The 19302-nt window shown below is 48.5% G+C and overlaps 1 protein-coding gene across 1 annotated transcript in view; it reads left to right on the forward strand.

Moving 5' to 3' along the window:
• LOC123768904 (activating signal cointegrator 1 complex subunit 2) overlaps positions 1 to 19302 on the forward strand; it is a 120076-nt gene that overhangs the window by 78042 nt on the left and 22732 nt on the right. The window contains 3 exon segments of the mRNA XM_045759692.2: positions 3829 to 3993; positions 5128 to 5241; positions 5243 to 5307. Of these exon segments, the coding sequence (XP_045615648.2) occupies positions 3829 to 3993; positions 5128 to 5241; positions 5243 to 5307 (344 nt within the window).

A 19302-nucleotide genomic window follows, 5' to 3' on the forward strand; every position in this document is an offset into this window, starting at 1 on the left:
TCTGCTCAGAGAGAGCAGATGGCACAACCCATGCATTCCCATTTCCATGTTTCGGGGTTGAGGAAACACTGACACGGTAAGGAACCTTTCTCCCATGCCAGCCAGCGCATCATTATTTCTACAACAATATTTACCAACTCCTCTCTCTGGCCAACACTGCCAGTAAATATAATAATGAAGGAATTTAATTATGTACTAATGGAAACACTATCCAACTTATATTAACAATACATACCCAAAATACTATATATCACAAACTCTTTAGAGTTGGTCATACTGATCACAGCTAATGTTCACATGACACAGGCAAGAACCAGACCTGTCCAATATCTGAACCACCCTCTCTTGACTACCCCAAGTTTGTGTAACAGAAATACAGTGGTTCTATCTTAACAGTATCGCTCGCTTTGGACACCGATTACCTCCATTTTTTTTTCTCTTTCCTAGCCGTGGACAGGACTCGCGTCCACTACAAATATATTTGTATAAAATTAATTTTCTGTGGGGAGCCCCTACGGCTCCCTGGAGCTTATCGGGCTAGTGTATGTTATGTTAGACCGGGACATTAGCTATGGAGTTTAGACCTACCAGGGACCAGCGCCAGAACCTGGCCCCTTCAGAGAGGTTTCAGGGAGCAATGGCCCTGGAAAACCCCATTATGGTTGGGGGTTTTCCTTATCTGCCATCGACCGGGGTTAGGCACCCAGAAAGGTAGGCGTAACAGAACAAACCCCACATGGTAAGAAACTACAACAAAAAAACGAACAGAGGTAGAAACTCCCTACAATCACAAGGGAACAATCAATCAATTAATTTACTGCCATGCTGGTTGGCCCTCCCCTCCCTGGGAGGGGGAGGGGGGCCCCGGACCTCACCACGCTGGCTGCCTTTAGTTCGTAAGCTAGTGTCAACTGGGATAGACGCTTCTCTGGCCTCAAATTCCTGGGCGGTGTTTGCCTTGTGTGGCGTTCTCTGCTGTCTTTGTGTGGTGGCCAGGAGTACTTCATCAGTGCCGGGGCTGCCGGCACTGATGAGATGAAGAAATGAAGTGGAAAAAATGCTCAAGGAGCTATGTAAGAACAAAGCAGTTGGTCCAGATGGAGTTTCACCATGGGTTCTGAGAGAATGTGCACCTGAGCTCAGCATTCCACTTCAACTGATTTTTCAGGCATCCCTGTGTACAGGAGTTGTAGCTGATGTGTGGAAAAAGGCTAATATAGTTCCAATCTACAAAAGTGGAAACAGGGAAGACCCCCCTTAATTATAGACCTGTATCATTGACAAGTGTACAGGCATACCTCAGAATAAGAGTTTAATCCGTTCCTGGAGACGCCTCGCCTTCCGAAAACTCGCATTCCGAAGTTAATTTCCCCATAAGAAATAAAGGGAAATGAATTAATCCGTTCCTGACTACCCCAAAAACCCCACATCAAACTAAATTTTTATACCTAATTTACCTAATTCATCTAAATAAACCTACAAAACTGTGTTCCAGTTATTACTTACCTTGCTGTCGAGTGCTGTAGGCGTATGGAAGATGGTGAGGAGGGGGGAGGAGGAGAGGAGTTACTGTTTGGAAGGGGAGTCCCCTTCCATAATCACATCACATAACCCCATGCCTTGTAACACTATGGATACCACTTCTCTTTCTAAATTTTTCAAACCAGCCCCTGCTTGCCTTAAACTCTTTCTTATCTGCATCACTCGTTGCAGGGGTATTCTTTAGAAGGTCTTCGTGCAACACCCTGGCTTTCTCACAAATAATGGCCTCCGAAACACTATCACCCCTCAACTCCTTGTCGTGTATCCAAATTAATAACAACTTTTCCACTTCTTCAAGTATTTGTGGTCTTTGTGCCGTTAATGTTCTTACTCCTTTTGCCACTTTAGCACCCATAATCTTATTTTTCTTCTTAAGTATAGTGCATATTGTTGATGTGGCTTTGTTGTACTGCCTACAAAGTTCAACAACACGTGTACCGTTCTCATGCTTCCGAATGATCTCTTGTTTCTCCTCTATTGTCATCCTCACATGAGCTTTCTGGCCTTTATCCTTACCACTGGCTTTCTTGGGACCCATGGTGAGATATATAATAACAAATTGTATAGACAAATCACCAAAAATCCAACAAAACACTGAAAATCCGCGAGAAGAATTGATGTGGGGGTAGTCACTGAGCGCGAGACAATAATAAACTGAGGGGCGGAGGGGCGACGAACGCGCTAGGTCGGCTGTACGCGTATCAACAAACTCGCGTCCAAACTCGCCTCCCGAAGTAACCCTCGCCTTCTGAGACAAATTTTTGGAGTAAATACACCTCGCCTTCCGAAAACCTCGCATACAGGGACAATCGCATTCCGAGGTACCACTGTAATAGTCAAAATATTGGAAAAAATAATTAAAACTAAATGGGGTAGAACACCTGGAGGAAAACGATATGATATCAGACAGACAGTATGGTTTTCGATCTGGAAGATTCTGTATAATGAACTTGCTCAGTTTTTATGATCGAGCCACAGAGATTTTACAGGAAAGAGATGGTTGGGTTGACTGCATATATCTGGACCTAAAAAAGACTTTTGACAGAGTTCCCCATAAGAGGTTGTTCTGGAAACGAACATATTGGAGGAGTGACAAGTAAGCTACTAACATGGATGAAAAATTTCCTAACTGACAGAAAAATAAGGGCCGTAATCAGAGGCAAGGTATCGGATTGGAGGAATGTTACGAGTGGAGTACCACAGGGTTCAGTTCTTGCACCGGTAATGTTCATTGTTTACATAAACGATCTACCAGTGGGAATACAGAATTACATGAACATGTTTGCTGATGATGCTAAAATAATTGGGAAGATAAGAAACCTAGATGATTGTCATGCCCTTCAAGAAGACCTGGACAAAATAAGTACATGGAGCAACACTTGGCAAATGGAATTTATTGTGAATAAATGCCATGTTATGGAATGTGGAATAGGAGAACATAGACCCCACACAACCTATAAATTATGTGAGAAATCTTTAAAGAATTCTGACAAAGACAGGGATCTAGGGGTGGTTCTAGATAGAAAACTGTCACCTGAGGACCACATTAAGAACATTGTGCGAGGAGCCTATGCTACACTTTCTAACCTCAGAATTACTTTTAAATACATGGATGGAGAAATACTAAAGAAATTGTTCACGACTTTTATTAGACCAAAGCTGGAATATGCAGTGGTTGTATAGTGCCCATATCTTAAGAAGCACATCAACAAACTGGAAAAGGTGCAATGACATGCCACTAAGTGGCTCCCAGAACTGAAGGGCAAGAGCTACGAGGAGAGGTTAGAGGCATTAAATATGCAAAAACTTGAAGACAGAAGAAAAAGAGGTGATACTGTATGATCACTACATACAAAATAGTAACAGGAATTGATAAAATTGATAGGGAAGATTTCCTGAGACCTGGAACTTTAAGAACAAGAGGTCATAGATTTAAACTAGCTAAACACAGATGCTGAAGAAATATAAGAAAATTCACTTTCGCAAACAGAGTGGTAGACGGTTGGAACAAGTTAGGGGGAGAAGATGGTGGAGGCCAAGACCGTCAGTAGTTTCAAAGCATTATATGACAGAGTGCTGGGAAGACTGGACACCACGAGTGTAGCTCTCATCCTGTAACTACACTTGGGTAACACTTAGGTAATTACACACACACACACTCATATATTCATATTTTCTTACATGCAAATGCTTCACTATTGGCATTTATAATAAAATATTGGTTTAAAGTCCACATTTTTGTGCAAATTCTGAAAAATATTGATTTTTCTTTCTTATCTCCTACAGACAAAAGGAGTCCAACAGACAGACTTCATGGATCGGGCAAATGTGTGGAATAATGATGAATTTGATGTGTTCAGTAGATCAGATATTGATAAGTCGAAGGTCTATAAAGGCAAGAAACCAAAACACATTGAAACGTTGGGAACAGATAAGGAAAGCATAGATAAGGTGAGCATTTGCCTTGTTATTTTTTTGTATATGCATTATACAGTATCTACAGACTTTGAGAGATGATTTGAAATACAGAATAAGTTTCCAAGTATACTCCTTAACATAGGTAATTGTGCTTCATTTTTCCATAACTTTAGACACCACCCTGCAGGTAGACTCGAACCCAGAGAGCACAGTTGTTCACACAACTAGCATAACTAGTACGTGCTAACCGATTACACCAACTCGGACCCTTCAAAAGGAATGGAAATTTCGGAGTATTTACCGGAGGGCACCTCTCTGGTGCCCTTGGGGAGTGGAGATGTTGGGTAAATACTCCAAAATTTCCATTCCTTTTGAAGCGTCTTGAGTTGTTGTAATCGGTTAGTTCATATGTCCTAAAATATTTAGGACATCCTTTCTTTAAAAGGATGGTTTAAAATGGTTAAACCATAAGAGTTGTTTGTGGATCGTTCTCATGTTGTCTTGGTGGTCAGATTTGAACTGATTTTTTTTAACTGATTACATCTGACCAGATTTGGTCAGATGTAACTGCTTCGTGAATCTGGCTACGGGCCTGATTCACGAAGCAGTTACGCAAGTACCTACTAATGTGTACATCTTTCCTCAATCTTTGATGTCTTTGGTTACATTTATTAAACAGCATACAAGCATGAAAACTTGCCAATCAACTGTTGTTATCGTTATAAACAGCCTCCTGGTGCTCTGGCACTCATTAACTGTTTAATAATTGTAAACAAAGCTGCCAAAGATTGAGATAAGATGTTCAGGTTTGTAAGTGCTTGCGTAACTGCTTCGTGAATCTGGCCCCTGGTCACCACCAGAAGCAAGTCGTGTGGTAGTCCGCTACCTGTCGGTCAGGTGACCTCACGCCCAATCCTTCCCTCTTTAGTCCACTCTTTAACTACTGATGAAGACCTCACGCTGGAAAATGCATTATAGCATTATATTTTTCAATGTGGTGTTTCCACATATATTATTACATTGAAATACTGTGAAGTTAGAGACTTCGCTGTATTTAAAAAATAATAAAAGTTTATTGGAAAGGTCAATTTCATCACTGAAGTTGCATGAGGAAGTCAGTACTGTACCTTGTATTCACTTTCTGGTTTTTGGTTGGGTTGGTTTCAGATTAAAGAGATTGCAAGAAAATATGATGAAAGAGGAGGTACGAGTATATACGAAGATGAATTTCGTTATGAACCTGATGAACACAGTGGTTGGACTTACGACGATGAATATGACTGACACCTATGATGATAATGAGGCAGGAAATATTGATGACCTTGGAGTAGAAAAGGCTGTCAAGAGGTAAGATTCTACTGTATTAGTAATTAAGCATTTTTATATTGTTAATATAATTTGTAAACATTTAATTTAATTGAAAGACATTAAGTAATCATAATAAAGATAATATCCATAATAAATAAATAAATTTATTATAATTCTTATGAAAATTTATCAAGACACATGGTGTGATCAGTGTAGAGTTGAGCTAAGTGCAGGGTGTGTTACACAGTTAACAGACCATTGTTTCAGTGCAGGAAACAGAAACCACACATTGATATGCTGCAGTAAACCTTAGACAAAGTGCAAGTGTAGTAGGAAGGTGAGCAAAGGTAAGAAGAGCTGATGCTGGAATAATGCTTAAGTCTGTGTTTACATTTGATCCACGCTTAGAGATTGGAAGTGAAGCTTTGTATTGAAAAAGAAATGAAGGAATGTCTTGTGTGTATTTACCCTGTCTTCTTAGTACTCTTTGTTGTATAACACTTTTAAACTACTGAAGGTTTTGACCTCCACCACCTTTTCACTTAGCTGTTTCCAACTGTCTACCACTCTGCAAAAGAAGATTTTCGAATATTTTTTCAGCACCTTTGTTTTCTTAACTTGAATCTCTGTCCTCTTGTTCGTGAAATTGCTGGTTCTAGGAATTCCTCTTTGTCAATTTGGTTGATTCCTGTTAATATTTTGTAAGTGGTGATCATATCACACCTCTTTTCTGGGGGGAGCCCCGTCGGCTCCCCGGAGCTTTACCGGCTGATATGCTAATGTCAGACTTTGGCATCAGTCATGTGTATGGAGTTCTAGGGCCTACCGGGGACCACGAGCCAGAACCTGGCCCCCTCAGAGAGGCAAGGGGAGCAATGGCCTATAGAAACCCCCGTGTGGTTGGAAGCATTCTATGTCTGCCATCGACCGGGTCAAGCATCCAGAAAGGTAAGCATTCCAAAACAAACCCCTATTCTGGTGAAAATTGCTACCTAAGCCGAACTAGTGAATAGAACTCTTCAACAGAAAACAAGGAAACTAGTATGACGTCATACGTCACCGCGCCGCTGTCTGCGCAGCTCCCCCCTCCCCGGGAGGGGGAAGGGGGAGCCCCAGACCTCCCACGCCGGCTATCCACCCATCAGTTCTTCGGCTGATGCTATAGGCAATGGTTATGTGCTCCGGCTCCAGTGGTTGTTTCAGCACTGTACCTAGAGTGTGGTGTCTGTTTTCTAGGTGGTGCGTGAGCCGGGAGTGATTCTTCAGTACTCGGGCTGCATGCGCCTAGGGTTCCCTTCCCTAGGTGCCCTGTAAGTACTGCCCTTGGGGCTTGGGGCCACCTTCCACAAGTTCCTTGGGTCCTGCCCCTGCTTGGCCGTTTACTGCTTGGTTTTCGGCCGCTCTTTGTGTGCTCGGGTGTTCTGTCTCCCTTGTTCGCCTTAGAGTAAGGGGCAGTGTTTGCACTGGTGGGGCGCGGGGTACTGTGCAGCTTGTCTTTACCAATCATAGCGGCCGGCTCTGTTCCGCTTGGGTACGCTGTCCTCTTGCGGGGTTTTCTTTTTCTTTTGTTTATATACCTGGTGGGGGGGTCTGCCTTCGTTCTTGCCCCTTGTGTCCCTTGTGTTCTGAGTATTTCTGGTGGTACCCCCTGCTAGGTCCCCGTGAGTGTACACGTCCCGGGGGTTCAGCTCTTAGAAAGTTGTTTGGTAGCTTGGGTGCCGGTTAGCAGTACCCTGCCTGGGATTACCTGAGCGCGAGTCCTCTTAAAGTAAACACTCGGGACCCTGGGAAACCCCTGGGGGCGCGCGGGTCCGATGGATGTGACCCCAGAGCCCCCCCCTCGCTTCCAGCGAGTTTGAGGGTTGCTCTCACCTTTTGTCTCTGGGTGACTCTCTGTTTTGCCTCCGTCTGCTGCCTGTGGGGTCGGTGACACCTTCGACCCGGTGTCCTGCGAGTTCGGTTGCTCGTTGTGGCTCGGTTACCCAGTTGTGCTAACAAAGCGGGTGCGGGCAGCAGGGGCGTTGCACTTGAGCCTTGGTGGTGGCAACGTTCTCGTGGTTTCCTCCCCGGGAGCCCCGGGGCTGCCTCGTTGTAGTTCGTTTTGGGACTTGGGGGTGTTGGTTGCTTCGGTTCCATCCACGCCCCCTTGTCTTTCCCCTGGTTCACCCTTCCTGCCTGCATCCGGTTCCTTACCGTCTGTAGGTTCAGGGCGGGGTGTTTGGTGGTGTTGAGACTCGGGCAGTCTCGGGGACTTCCCCTTCCGGGGTAGTGACGGGGGCATTTGGGCCTGTTCCTCCAGCCGTGTTGTATGAGTCTGCCAGTGGGCTCCCTTCCTTAGTGTTTTCACGGCTGCCCCGGTTTTCTGGTACGGCCGGGGCTTTGGGGGAACGGCTCGGCCCCGGGGCCTGTCGTGTAGGTTCCCGGGGCTGGGGAGGGGCTGACTTGGGGGGGGCCTTGGCCCCGTTAGACCCCGTGGGGGTTTTTATCCCCCTCTAGGCGGGGCTTGTGGTTACGCGGAGTGGGGTCTTTCCTCCTCACTCGCCGTACGTGCTGTTGGACGTCGGCCCCTCCCCGGGCTCGGTTCCTTGGCCTTTGAGTCGGTTGGTTCCGTCCTGTGGGTGGTTGTTTCCTCCCCCGCTTTTTGGGACGGTGTTTTTGTCATGTTTCCCCGTTCGATGGGGTTCTGCTTGACTTCTGATCTCGGGTGCGCCTGCGCCTTCATGTGCCTTCGGGACTAGTGTTGGCTTCTGTGTTCTCGAGGGTACGGGAAGGTTTTTCGCTACTTCCCGCATTATTGGAACGTCTGTCGGCTCCTAGTTCTTGTCACCCTGTTGGGCTACTTGTCGCCCTGTTGGGCTACTTGTCGCCCTGTTTGGGCTACTTGTCGCCCTGTTTGGGCTACTTGTCGCCCTGTTTGGGCTACTTGTCGCCCGGTTGGGCTACTTGTCGCCCGGTTGGGCTACTTGTCGCCCGGTTGGGTTCCTTTTTTTTTTTGGGGCTCTTTGCTTCTTTGGCCGGTTTTATTGTTCCTGTTTCCTCTTTTGGCTCCTTTTCTCGTGCAATAGTCCTGGCTGGCGCCTTCCCGCAGGGGGGGTGTGCGGTTCGGCCAGCGTGTTATGCGCATGCGCCGTGGAGTTTGTTTTAGTCTGGGCGGTGTTTCAGTGCTGGGGTTTTGCGCCCTTTTTTGCTACAGTGCTTCGCCTCTCGTTCTTCTCCCTGGCTGCGGTATGTGCCCCTTCGCGCCGGGGGTGTCCTGGTCCCCTGTTGTGGGGAGGACACCGCAGTTTTCCCTGTGTCATGGGTGTGGACCGCCTCCTTTGCCTCTCCCTGTTCTCCTGCGGGTCCGGCAGGGTCCGGCTCTGGCGTCTTCACCTGGCGGTGCTCCCAAGTTCTTCTGGGCACGGTTGAGTCGTGTCAAGTTCGAGCCACCATTCGCCAGGTGAGTTTCTGCGGTCTGGCGTCTTTTGGCCGGGCGCTGGATGCGGCGGTGTTTATATACCTGTCTTTATTTAGGTATATTTTTGTACGACTGAGACCGTTCGCACACCTGTGACTGTCCCTTTATCACCCCTTCCTGTCCCCCTCATGTGCATGTCCAACCCATGCTGGAGTTATTCAGGGGACCCTCCTTTTTTAATGTTGAGGTGTGGGGGTTGTAGGGTTGGTTCTGTGCTCACCTGGTGAGGCTCCTGGCTGTGCTTGCAGGATTTGAGCTCTGGCTCTTGGGTCCCGCCTATCTGGTAGAACTTGCGGGATAGTACCAGTGGAGTGCAGTGGTGCTATTGGCACTTTTGGGGAACACTGTATTACCATCAGTGGTCTGTGCTTGTTACACGACCTACTTGCGAGCATAAGCCTTCTTGCTGGTTCGTCCGTGGACTTCCAGGGCGCACTGGCCTGTTTTCGTATGGCAGCTCCGGCCCGTCCTGGTTGTGGGGGTATGTGGGCCGGTGGACTGCTCCTAGCAGCTGCCTGGTGGGCCATCCTCTGGCCGGTCTGGCCTGACCTTGGGCCGGGCTTGAGGTGTAAAAGAGCTCCCAGTACCTCATCCAGCTGGTATCGAGCGGGGTTTCTCCGCCGTCGGTCGCCTGGTGCAGGTTTCTGGGCCTGCAGGGTTTTGTCGTGTCTCCGTTGGCCCTGTCTGGGGTCTGCCTGCTCCGTTCTCTGCCTTTGCAGAGGGGAGCTGCTATATACATGTTGCATGTTGCAGTGGTGCCTGTTGCTGCTGCTGCACGTGTGCATTGGTACCGTGTTTCACGGTGGCGTGTTCTTGTTCCTGTGTCCGGTTGTGGAGTGGCACTTTGCTGCCGTTTTTGTGCCTGGGGATTGCGTGGGGTTTTTGTCCCTGCCTGATTGTCCACCCCTGGTTGTTCTCCTGGTTAATTTTTTTTTTTTTGTGCTTCAGCTCTTTCTGCCTGCCTCCTCTGCAGCAGGGATGTCCTGCGTGTGTTCTTAGGCGTTGGTCAGCCTGTGTCCTGTGGTGTGCTTCTTTGTCTCGGTCTGTTGCAGTTGTTCGTGCCCCTTGGTTCGGGTCCTGTTCTGGCGGCGACCCTTCCGCCTTCTTGGTTTTCCTAGCTTGCCCTGCCGGTTGTTGTTGTTGTTTTTTTTTTGGGGGGGTTCTTGCGATGTCTCGCGTCGGACCCGTCGTTTCTGAACTCCTGGCGGGCTTGCATGCTTCGGAGTTTTTCTGTTCGGCAGACGTTCCATCTCCTTCTGCCGCCTGGGTTTCAGTGGTCGCGCCCGAGATCTTCTCGCGGCTCCGCCTTTTTTCCTGGGCTCGGGGGGGGGGGGGCCTTGTCGGGGCTGCTTATGTTCTGCCTCGTGGTCTCGCCTCCGGTTGGTGGTCGGGTGGCTTCGTGGTAGGTGTCCCACCTGCGTGCTTCTCTTGGCGGCAGTATGGGGTATTTTGGCGGTCCTTCCTTTTCCTGTCCCTTCTTAGGTGGTTCCTCTTGTTAGCTTGGTTTACTCTCGTCTTGGTTTTCTAGTGGGGGTTGGGGGCCGTCGTCTTGCCACATACTGTCGCCTCTTTTCGTGCGGCGCAGGCGGAGCCGCTTCAGCTTGCTTTCGGTCTTGGTGTTGCTTCTGCACCAGTTAGTCAGCTGTCTTGTGCGTCATTTCACCTCCGGCCTGTTCGTGCGCCGCTTGCACCATCCTGGTCTCTGGTCAGCGTGCTCTGTCTTCTCCTCAGTTGGTAGTGCCCCTTCGGTTCCGGTGTGTTTTTTCGTCGGCTCTTTCCTTTGGGCCTTTGCCTCTGGGGGTCGATTCGCTGAGTTTTCTTGCTCCTTCGGTTTTAGCGTTTTGGTTGTTTGATGGCAGCAGTCTCCATCTTTTCTGGCGCGGGGTGGGGCTGCTGCATTCTGGAGGGGTCCAGGGTTTGTTGGTGCTTCGTTGGTCGGGCCGGGGGTGTGTCGTTTTTGTGTTCAGTGGCGGCCCTCCGCTGTTGTTTGCGTGCCACGGCGTTTGGGTCCGGAGCGCGTTTTGCGTTGATCCGGTTCTGTTCTTCCCGGTTCGCGGGTGATGGTGTCCCGGGTGGTCAGCCGTGTTCTTGCGGCTAAGCTGCCTGTGTTCTTCCCTCATGCCTGTGCCGTTCGTGGCTTTGCTGCTCTCGCTGCCGTCTGGGCGACGTGGCCTTGCGGTCTTTCGGGCATGGATTTTTGGTGTTCGTGCAGGGGCCTTGCTGCTCGTGGTTCTCGTGTTGTTCCCGGGATTTTCGGGGCTGTGGCGCCTTGGGTTGGCGTTTGCTGCCGGTTGTCTCGCCTCCTTGGGGGGTGCGTGGTGTCCGCCTCCCGGTTTTGTCCCTTTGACCTTCCTCTGTGGGTAGTTAGCTCCGGGGAGCCGACGGGGCTCCCCCCAGAAAACCAGCGTTGAATGTAATGAAACGCCATTTTCTGGGTGAGACCCGGAGGCTCCCCGGCAACCCTCCCTCCCTCCGGTCGGCGTTTTTCGCGTGTTTTGACATCCAGCCTCAGAACTGATGGGTGGATAGCCGGCGTGGGAGGTCTGGGGCTCCCCCTTCCCCCTCCCGGGGAGGGGGGAGCTGCGCAGACAGCGGCGCGGTGACGTATGACGTCATACTAGTTTCCTTGTTTTCTGTTGAAGAGTTCTATTCACTAGTTCGGCTTAGGTAGCAATTTTCACCAGAATAGGGGTTTGTTTTGGAATGCTTACCTTTCTGGATGCTTGACCCGGTCGATGGCAGACATAGAATGCTTCCAACCACACGGGGGTTTCTATAGGCCATTGCTCCCCTTGCCTCTCTGAGGGGGCCAGGTTCTGGCTCGTGGTCCCCGGTAGGCCCTAGAACTCCATACACATGACTGATGCCAAAGTCTGACATTAGCATATCAGCCGGTAAAGCTCCGGGGAGCCTCCGGGTCTCACCCAGAAAATGGCGTTTCATTACATTCAACGCTGGTTTTTTTCGTCTAATTTTCTGTGGGGAGCCCCTACGGCTCCCTGGAGCTTATTGGGCTAATGTATGTTATATTAGACCGGGACATTAGCTAAGGAGTTCAGCCAACAGGAACCAGCGCCAGAACCTGGCCCCTTCAGAGAGGTTTCAGTGAGCAATGGCCCTGGAAAACCCCCTTGTGGTTGGGGTTTTCCTTATCTGCCATTGATGGGGGTTAGGCACCCAGAAAGGTAGGCATAACAAAACAAACCCCACAGTGGTAAAAAAACTAAAACAAAAAACCGAACAGAGTGGTAGAAACTCCCTACAATCCCAAGGAAACAAGCAAACATCACACTTTACTGCTGCGCCGATCGCCCGCGCAGCCCTCCCCGCCCCGAGATGGGGAGGGGGAAGCCCCGGACCTACCGCGCCAGCTGCCTAGCTTAAGTTTGTAAGCTAATGTCAACCGGGATAGACGCTTCTCTGGCCTCAATTTCCTAGGCGGTGGTTGCCTTGTGTGGCGTTCACTGCCGTGTGTTGTGTTGTGTGGTGGCCAGGAGTACCTCATCAGTGCCGGGGCTGCATGTGCTTAGGGGCTTCCTTCCCTAAGCACCCTGTGAGTACTGCCCCTGCGTGACAGGGTTAACTTCCCCGGGGCATTCGGGAACCATTCCCGTAGAGGTTCTTGCTGCTCGGCATTTGCCTCGCCCTTGGGGCCAGCTGGGGCTTGGGGCCCTTGTTTGGCCCTGGGTAGGGACTGGTATTGTGCTGGTTAGGGCGTCAAGGTGTTGCGCGACCTGCCACCTAAGTGGCGACCAGTTCCTGTTGCCTCTGGAGACGGTGTGCTTTTGCGGGGTTTTTCTTTTGTTTTTAATTTTATTTGCCTGGTGGGGGTCTGCCTAGTGTGGCTATAGTTCCACTGGTAGTGTTTGGCGGCCCTCTGCTAGGCCCCTGTGATTGTACACGTCGCAGGGGTTTTCAGTGCTATCCTCTACCCTCGTGTTATTTTTGGGTTTCTTAACCAGTTAGCATCACCTTGCCTGGACTTCCTGTAGCAGTCAGCCTACGGGTCCTGGAAACCCCTGTCTGGGCTCGGTGGACCATTGAATGTGTCTTCCGGGTTCCAACCCGTCTTGTACGGGATCGTTGGTTGCTGTGCCCTTGTCTCCGGGTGACAGTTGCCACTTTTACCTCCGTCATGTTGCCTGTTGGGTCACTGACACCTTGACTCGGAGTCTTGCGAGAGATATTCTCTGCTTGTTCTCCAGTACTCTCCTGATGTTATTACTGTTCAGAGTACAGGCAGCATCCGTGTTCCAAGCTAGGTTAGGTTGCTGCAACACGCTAGGTTGGTTTCCCACTCGGATGCCCTGAGGCCGCCCCGTTTTGGTTAGGTGCTGTTCGCCCCCTTCCCTCCCTGTTCCTGGCTCCAGACCGTCTGCGGGTTTCGGGGTCGGGGCGGGGTTTAGTTGGGGCCGAGACTCGGGCGGTTTTCGGGGGCTGCCCCATTCGGATTGGGGACGGAGGTTTTCGAGCCTGTTCCTCCTGCCAAGGCTTCTGGGTCTTACCAGCAGCCCTTTCTTGCTGCCTTTCCCATGGACTCTAACTTTTCTTTAAGGGTGGAGGGCTTGGAGGACGGCTGTTCCCCGGGGCCTCTGTTGCGGGTTCCCGGGGCTGTGGGGGATGCCTGCTAGCAGTTCTGGGGCGGTTTGTCCCTGCCGGGGTTTTCTGCTTTTGGGCGGAGTTTTTCGCCCATCCAGTCTGCTTGCTTCCCACTTTTGCTAGCGTGTTTTCGTATCTTTTGCGTCAGTCACAGCCCTCTGTTCTGGTGGCTATTTTCTAATGCCGGTTTCCTGGCGTGGCCACCAGGGCGGCGTTGCGGTGTGTTTACATGCGCCTGGGTGTGCGAGCGAGCGTCTTGGGTGAGTTTTCACCTGGTTTCAGGGGTTTTATTCTCCTGTTGTCGTTTCTTTGCTTTTCTGGTGTTTTTCGCCTGTTTCCTGTTCCTCTGGGAACGTTTGAGTGTTGATTTTACACCAGGTTTTCCATTTTGTCTGTTTTGGGTCTGGGCCTTTGGGTTTGGGCTCAGTGTCCCTGGCTGTTATGCTTGCTCCCACACCTTGTCCCTCAGTTTTCCTGGGGGTTCTGTCTGGGGGCTGTGCTTTGCCTTTCTGTAGTGTATCTCCACCAGCAAATGTGGTGGTTTGGGCTCCCCCTGGTTCGATTCCGGGTTCCTTTGGGTTCTTTGGTTTCTTTCCGGAGGTTTCTTCCTCTTGGGCCCCCTTTGTGGGTTCAGGGGGCTTTGTTTCCTCACGTGTGACCCGGTTCTGCCTTCTGGAGTTCCGGGGTCTTCCTGGCTTGCAGACTGATCTTTTTGGGTCTTGGCACGTGTTGTGGTCGTGCTGGGACTTTGAGGTTTTGTTGTCGAGGTGGGCCTTTTGATGCAGTTTTATGCCTTCTTCGCCTCAACTGATAGATGTTGAGGCGTCTCCGTCCTGGCAACAGTCGAGACGGCTGCTTTCTGGAGTGGTTCTTGGGTTATTGATGCTTGATTGGTTTGACCAGGGGTGCATTCTGTGTTGTCTGGTTGCGCTTTTTGTCGTTACCAGCGTACCGTGTCTGGGGGATACGCTTTGGGTTGATCCGGTTCCCCCTCGTTCCCTGTTTCAGGGCTTGGGTCTCCCAGGTCGTCCGCAGAGTTTTTCAGTCTTCCAGCCTGCAGTCTGTCCTTGCACCCATGCTTTTCGAACATTTACAGCTTTTGCTGCTGTGTTGGTGACATCTAGGGCTCATTTCGGGCGCAGGGATTTGAGGGTCGCACAGGTTCTTGGCCGCACAGTCTTTATGCGCGTCTGCTCCTGTGCGTTCTTGTTGCCTTGGGTCGCAGGTCGCAGCCTGTTGTCTCGACTTCGCGTTGCGAAGTTTGTGGAGGCCGCCTCCCGGGTCAGCCCTTTCTTTTCCTTCTCTTTGGTTATGAAGCTCCAGGGAGCTGTAGGGGCTCTCCACAGAAAACCAGCATTGAATGTAATGAAACGCCATTTTTCTGGGTGAGTCCTGGAGGCTTCCTGGCAACCCTCCTTCCCACCGGTCGGCGGTTTTTTCGCGTTGGTTGAAGCTTAGCTTCCAAACTGAAGCTAGGCAGCCGGCGAGGTAGGTCCGGGGCTCCCTCCTTCCCCTCTCGGGACGGGGAGGGCTGAGCGGACGATCGGCACAGCAGTAAAGTGTGATGTTTGCTTGTTTCCTTGGGATTGTAGGGAGTTTCTACCTCTCTGTTCGGTTTTTTGTTTTAGTTTTTTACCATGAGGGGTTTGTTTTGTTATGCCTACCTTTCTGGGTGCCTAACCCTGGTCGATGGCAGATAAGGAAAACCCCAACCACAAGGGTTTTTTCCAGGGCCATTGCTCCCTGAATCCTCTCTGAAAGGGCCAGGTTCTAGCGCTGGTCCCTGGTAGGTCTGAACTCCTTAGCTAATGTCCCGGTCTAATATAACATACATTAGCCCAATAAGCTCCAGGGAGCCTCCGGGGCTCACCCAGAAAATGACATTTCATTACATTCAACGCTGTTTTTTTTTTTTAAATGGCGTCTGTTTACAAGAGCCCTGAGGAAGCTAATGTGAACCCCCGTGTAGCCGCGGGGCTACATTTGAATCATGCCTGGCACCCTATAGCATATATGTACGCAATGCGCACTGTGGGACATGTTACTCATGACGTATATATACGCCATGCGCAGTTTAAGGGTTTAAGTGCGAAACTCACTCCTGAGAGCTCCATTTTCTTCTAATGCAAGTTCTTTTTCTTCATACTTCGTTAGCATGTCCTCAGTAATCTCTAACTTGCCAAGAAAACCTCTTTTCATTATATCTTGTGGTGAGAATTCTTTGAAACCATCATCTCTTGGTGTGTTTTTGATGTGATTGGTCTAAGGAGAAAGGGGGGATAACCTCATGAATAGCGAAGTGTGTGCGAGAAACATGACAACAACAGGTTGTGGGTGTATAAAAGTGAACCAGCGTGAAGGCTTTGGTGGGAGACGAAAACCTGACAGATACATGTTGGATGGAACCAGCTGCAACAAGACAGTAAAATCAGCCCAAGTGTCACCAGTGCTACTAAAGTGGGCTGGAGAGCCACTCGTCATCCACTAATTAGCTGCAACAAAATCTGGAGAGAGGTAAATGTGTTACTCATCAATATTCAAACAAGGGAACATACAGCAAGCCCCAAACTACTGACCAGTCATGTTGACATGCATTCCTTGCAAGAACTGGAGAATATAACCAAGAAATGGATGGTGGAACAAATGGAAAGCAAAAATGTTTGCAATAAAAACATTGGCAGAGTTCTGTAACAGGGGTCAGCAAGATATGACATGAGAGTGAGGGCTGGGGAGATTGCTTTAGATGAGCAATTAAGGCTCATCACACCCCATCTCTCACATGTGATAGAAGCCATGTTTTGTTCCTGGACATGGAAGGACTTTTGGGCAAAGGTCCGTTACTCTTTGTTCCTGTTCACCCAGCAGTAATCTCTGCCCTATTGCACACTGATCTCTGCCCTCTACTCAGATCCAGTTGATCCAGGTTTAACCCCGGGCAGGACAGAAACGTTTTGGCATGTTTCTTTTCACCTGAAGCCTCTGTTCAACTAACAGTAAAATAGGTACCGAGGATTTAGGCACAGTTGTGGATTATATCCTGGGAAGGTGAGTAATTGGCCTAGGAGGATCTCGATAAGCCTAAGTAAGGGCTTCGTGTCCGTGAGAATGAAAATTGAACTGGTTGGCAATAATGTTCCAGGGAAAAAGTATCAGGGTAAGGCTTGAGATGAACTGTGATTCAGGTGAACTGTTATTGTTATAGAGAGCTCTTAAGCGAGCTGATGGGAGTCAGATGTCATCATCTTTACCCATAAAAAAGAAACAGTATACATTATTTCACAAAATATAATTACTTGGATGTCATTAGCATTTATTTAAGGACAAAACTGAAAGGTGTTTGGGGTATATGAAAAGATTATTACTGTCTCCACTCGATCATCCGGACTATATGGGAAGGACCCCCAGCCGGATTAGCACGTTTTTCGGATAATGGTACTTTTTCACCTACGAGTCCAAAACTAACCATTTCCAACTATTTTTATACTACAAATAACATAATTTGAATAGACATGCCACATATAATTATTAAATATTCAACTAGAAACCTCAACTTACCTTTTTGTTGTTCGTCTTCTTGATTGATGACTCATCTTGAAGTTAAAAATTCTTGACAATTTACGTAACTTATAGTAACACAACACTAAAATTAACACTTAAAATTACTGTACAGTTCATTAGGCAAAGTTAGTTCTCACTGTCTGCTGAGGATGCCTCACTGGTTGAAGGCACTTGGGTTGCGTGTGCCGCCTCACTTGTTGAAGGCGCTTGGGTTGCGCGTGCAGCCTCACTTGTTGAAGGCGCTTGGGTTGCGCGTGCCGCCTCACTTGTTGAAGGCGCTTGGTTTGATTTTCGTACCATATATGAATCAAGTGTTGCTTGCCTTCTGTGTTCACTGGCCAGTTGTATGATCAGCTCTTTTGTTCGCCTAAGGTACGGATACATGTTTCCAACCTCTGGATGAGCACAATTTGATGAAAAATTTATTAATCCGTCAACATACGTCATGAGTACACTGTATTTCGTGGTCATTGGTGTTGGTTCTTCACTGTCTTCTTCATCCTCTTCGTCCACCTCACCAGTAACAGACTGTAGAATCTCGTCTTCACTCATCACACCATATCCTGGATCATTGGCATCTTGTTCAAGCCAATCACCCACATCCTGTCTTTCTAAGTTTTCGCCGGCATTTCTAAACATTCCATGGATTTCATCTGTAAATCCTTCAAAATCCATTTCTTCATCCTCCTCATTTCTGAACGTAGACGTGAGGAGTTTTTTCCAGGAATTTTTCAAAGTCGATTCCTTTAATTCACTCCATATCTTGGCCCAGTTATAGACGGCTTCCTTGATTGTATAGTTCTTCAAATTCTGAATTTTTTTTTTAGCCCTGTTATCCACACCGAGTTCAATATCTTTCTGAAGAGGCAAAACCACCAAAACTTCGTTTAGCATTTTTTTGGTGTACAACCTCTTCGTAGCACAGATAACTCCCTGATCCATAGGCTGAATAAGAGAGGTTGTGTTAGGAGGAAGTGCCATACACGTTATCTTGCCATCATGTGAGGTTAACGTGTCAATTCTGGGGTGGGCAGGCGCATTATCAAGCAACAGTAAAGCCCGAACTTCGCTTGGCCTTATTTTGAGTTTCTTAATTTGATAGGCACGAACTTCCCTGCAGAACACGTCATGAAACCAGGAAAGAAAGATCTCCTGTGTAAACCATGCATTTTTTGAGTTATAATATTTCACTGGCAGTCTGTCCATGCAATGTTGCAAGGCTCTTGGTTTCTTAGATTTGCCAACAATTGCACACGTGATTCTGTCTGTGCCGTCGGCATTCGCACACATCATGGCTGAGAGCCTGTCCTTGCAAACCTTACGTCCTGGCACACAACCCTCACTCCTCATTGCTAGAGTTTTTTCTGGTAAACTCCTCCAATACAACCCAGTTTCATCTGCATTATAAATTTGATACAAATAAATATTATTTGCCACAATATATTCTTGTAATTTACGTTTAAATGGTTCTACACTGCTTTCATCTGCACTCAGTTTTTCACCGACAATTTTCCTCTTCACAATATTGTGCCTACCCTTGAACCTTGCAACCCACCCTTCACTCGCTTCGAAATTCTTTATTCCAAGGCTTGCAGCAAACCTGCTTGCAGCATTTTGTATTTCTGGGCTGCGAATTGTCACGCCAGCTGTGCGGTGCTGAGCAAACCACTTGTACACAGCCTCATCCAACTGCACATGCGTCGAAGTTTTCATAGTTTTTCTACCACAACCTCTGCTAGTGCTTGCACCTTCACTTTCACAGGTTGAAATGAATTTCATAAGTTTCTCTCTTTGTTTCCTTATATCAGAAACAGTACTAGTGCCTATATTATATTCCTTGGCAACACTTGAGGTCGACCGGCCATGTTCACAAAGTTGTATAACACGTAGCTTGTCCTTAAGTGTTAGGACAACCTTCTTCCTCTTACCACCTCCAGAACGATTCATGCTGCTACCAGACATAGTCTTGGCCAAAAATGTTCAAAGTTACTATGAAAATAAAAAAGTTATTTAAAAAAATATTTCACTAATGGCGCGGCACTGTGGTGTAACACGAGGCTAGAGAGCACATGGCTTGACCGGGCCTGGACGGGTCCAGTCGGGGCAGGGAGGAAGCACGTTACGTAGGCCGCCAGGAGGAAAAAAAAAATATATTTTTGAAGGAAACTTCAGCCTGTGCAAATTGTTTTTAGGAAACTTGTATGGAATTTTTTATTACATAATTACTAGTATTTCTTTTGATTTTGGCTATGATGAATTGTTCTAAAATTGATAATTACTGTACTGTAGTGTATAGGCCACTCCCCATCCCCCCCCTAATCCCCCAGGTGGTCCCTCCCAACGCTCCCCTCTCTCCCGACACCACCCACCCACCCCACCCCCACCTACACCATGCACCTCGAGTCTCGGGCAGACGGGAT

The sequence above is a fragment of the Procambarus clarkii genome, chromosome 64, assembly GCF_040958095.1.
Source record: "Procambarus clarkii isolate CNS0578487 chromosome 64, FALCON_Pclarkii_2.0, whole genome shotgun sequence".
Classification (NCBI taxonomy): Eukaryota; Metazoa; Arthropoda; class Malacostraca; order Decapoda; family Cambaridae; genus Procambarus; species Procambarus clarkii.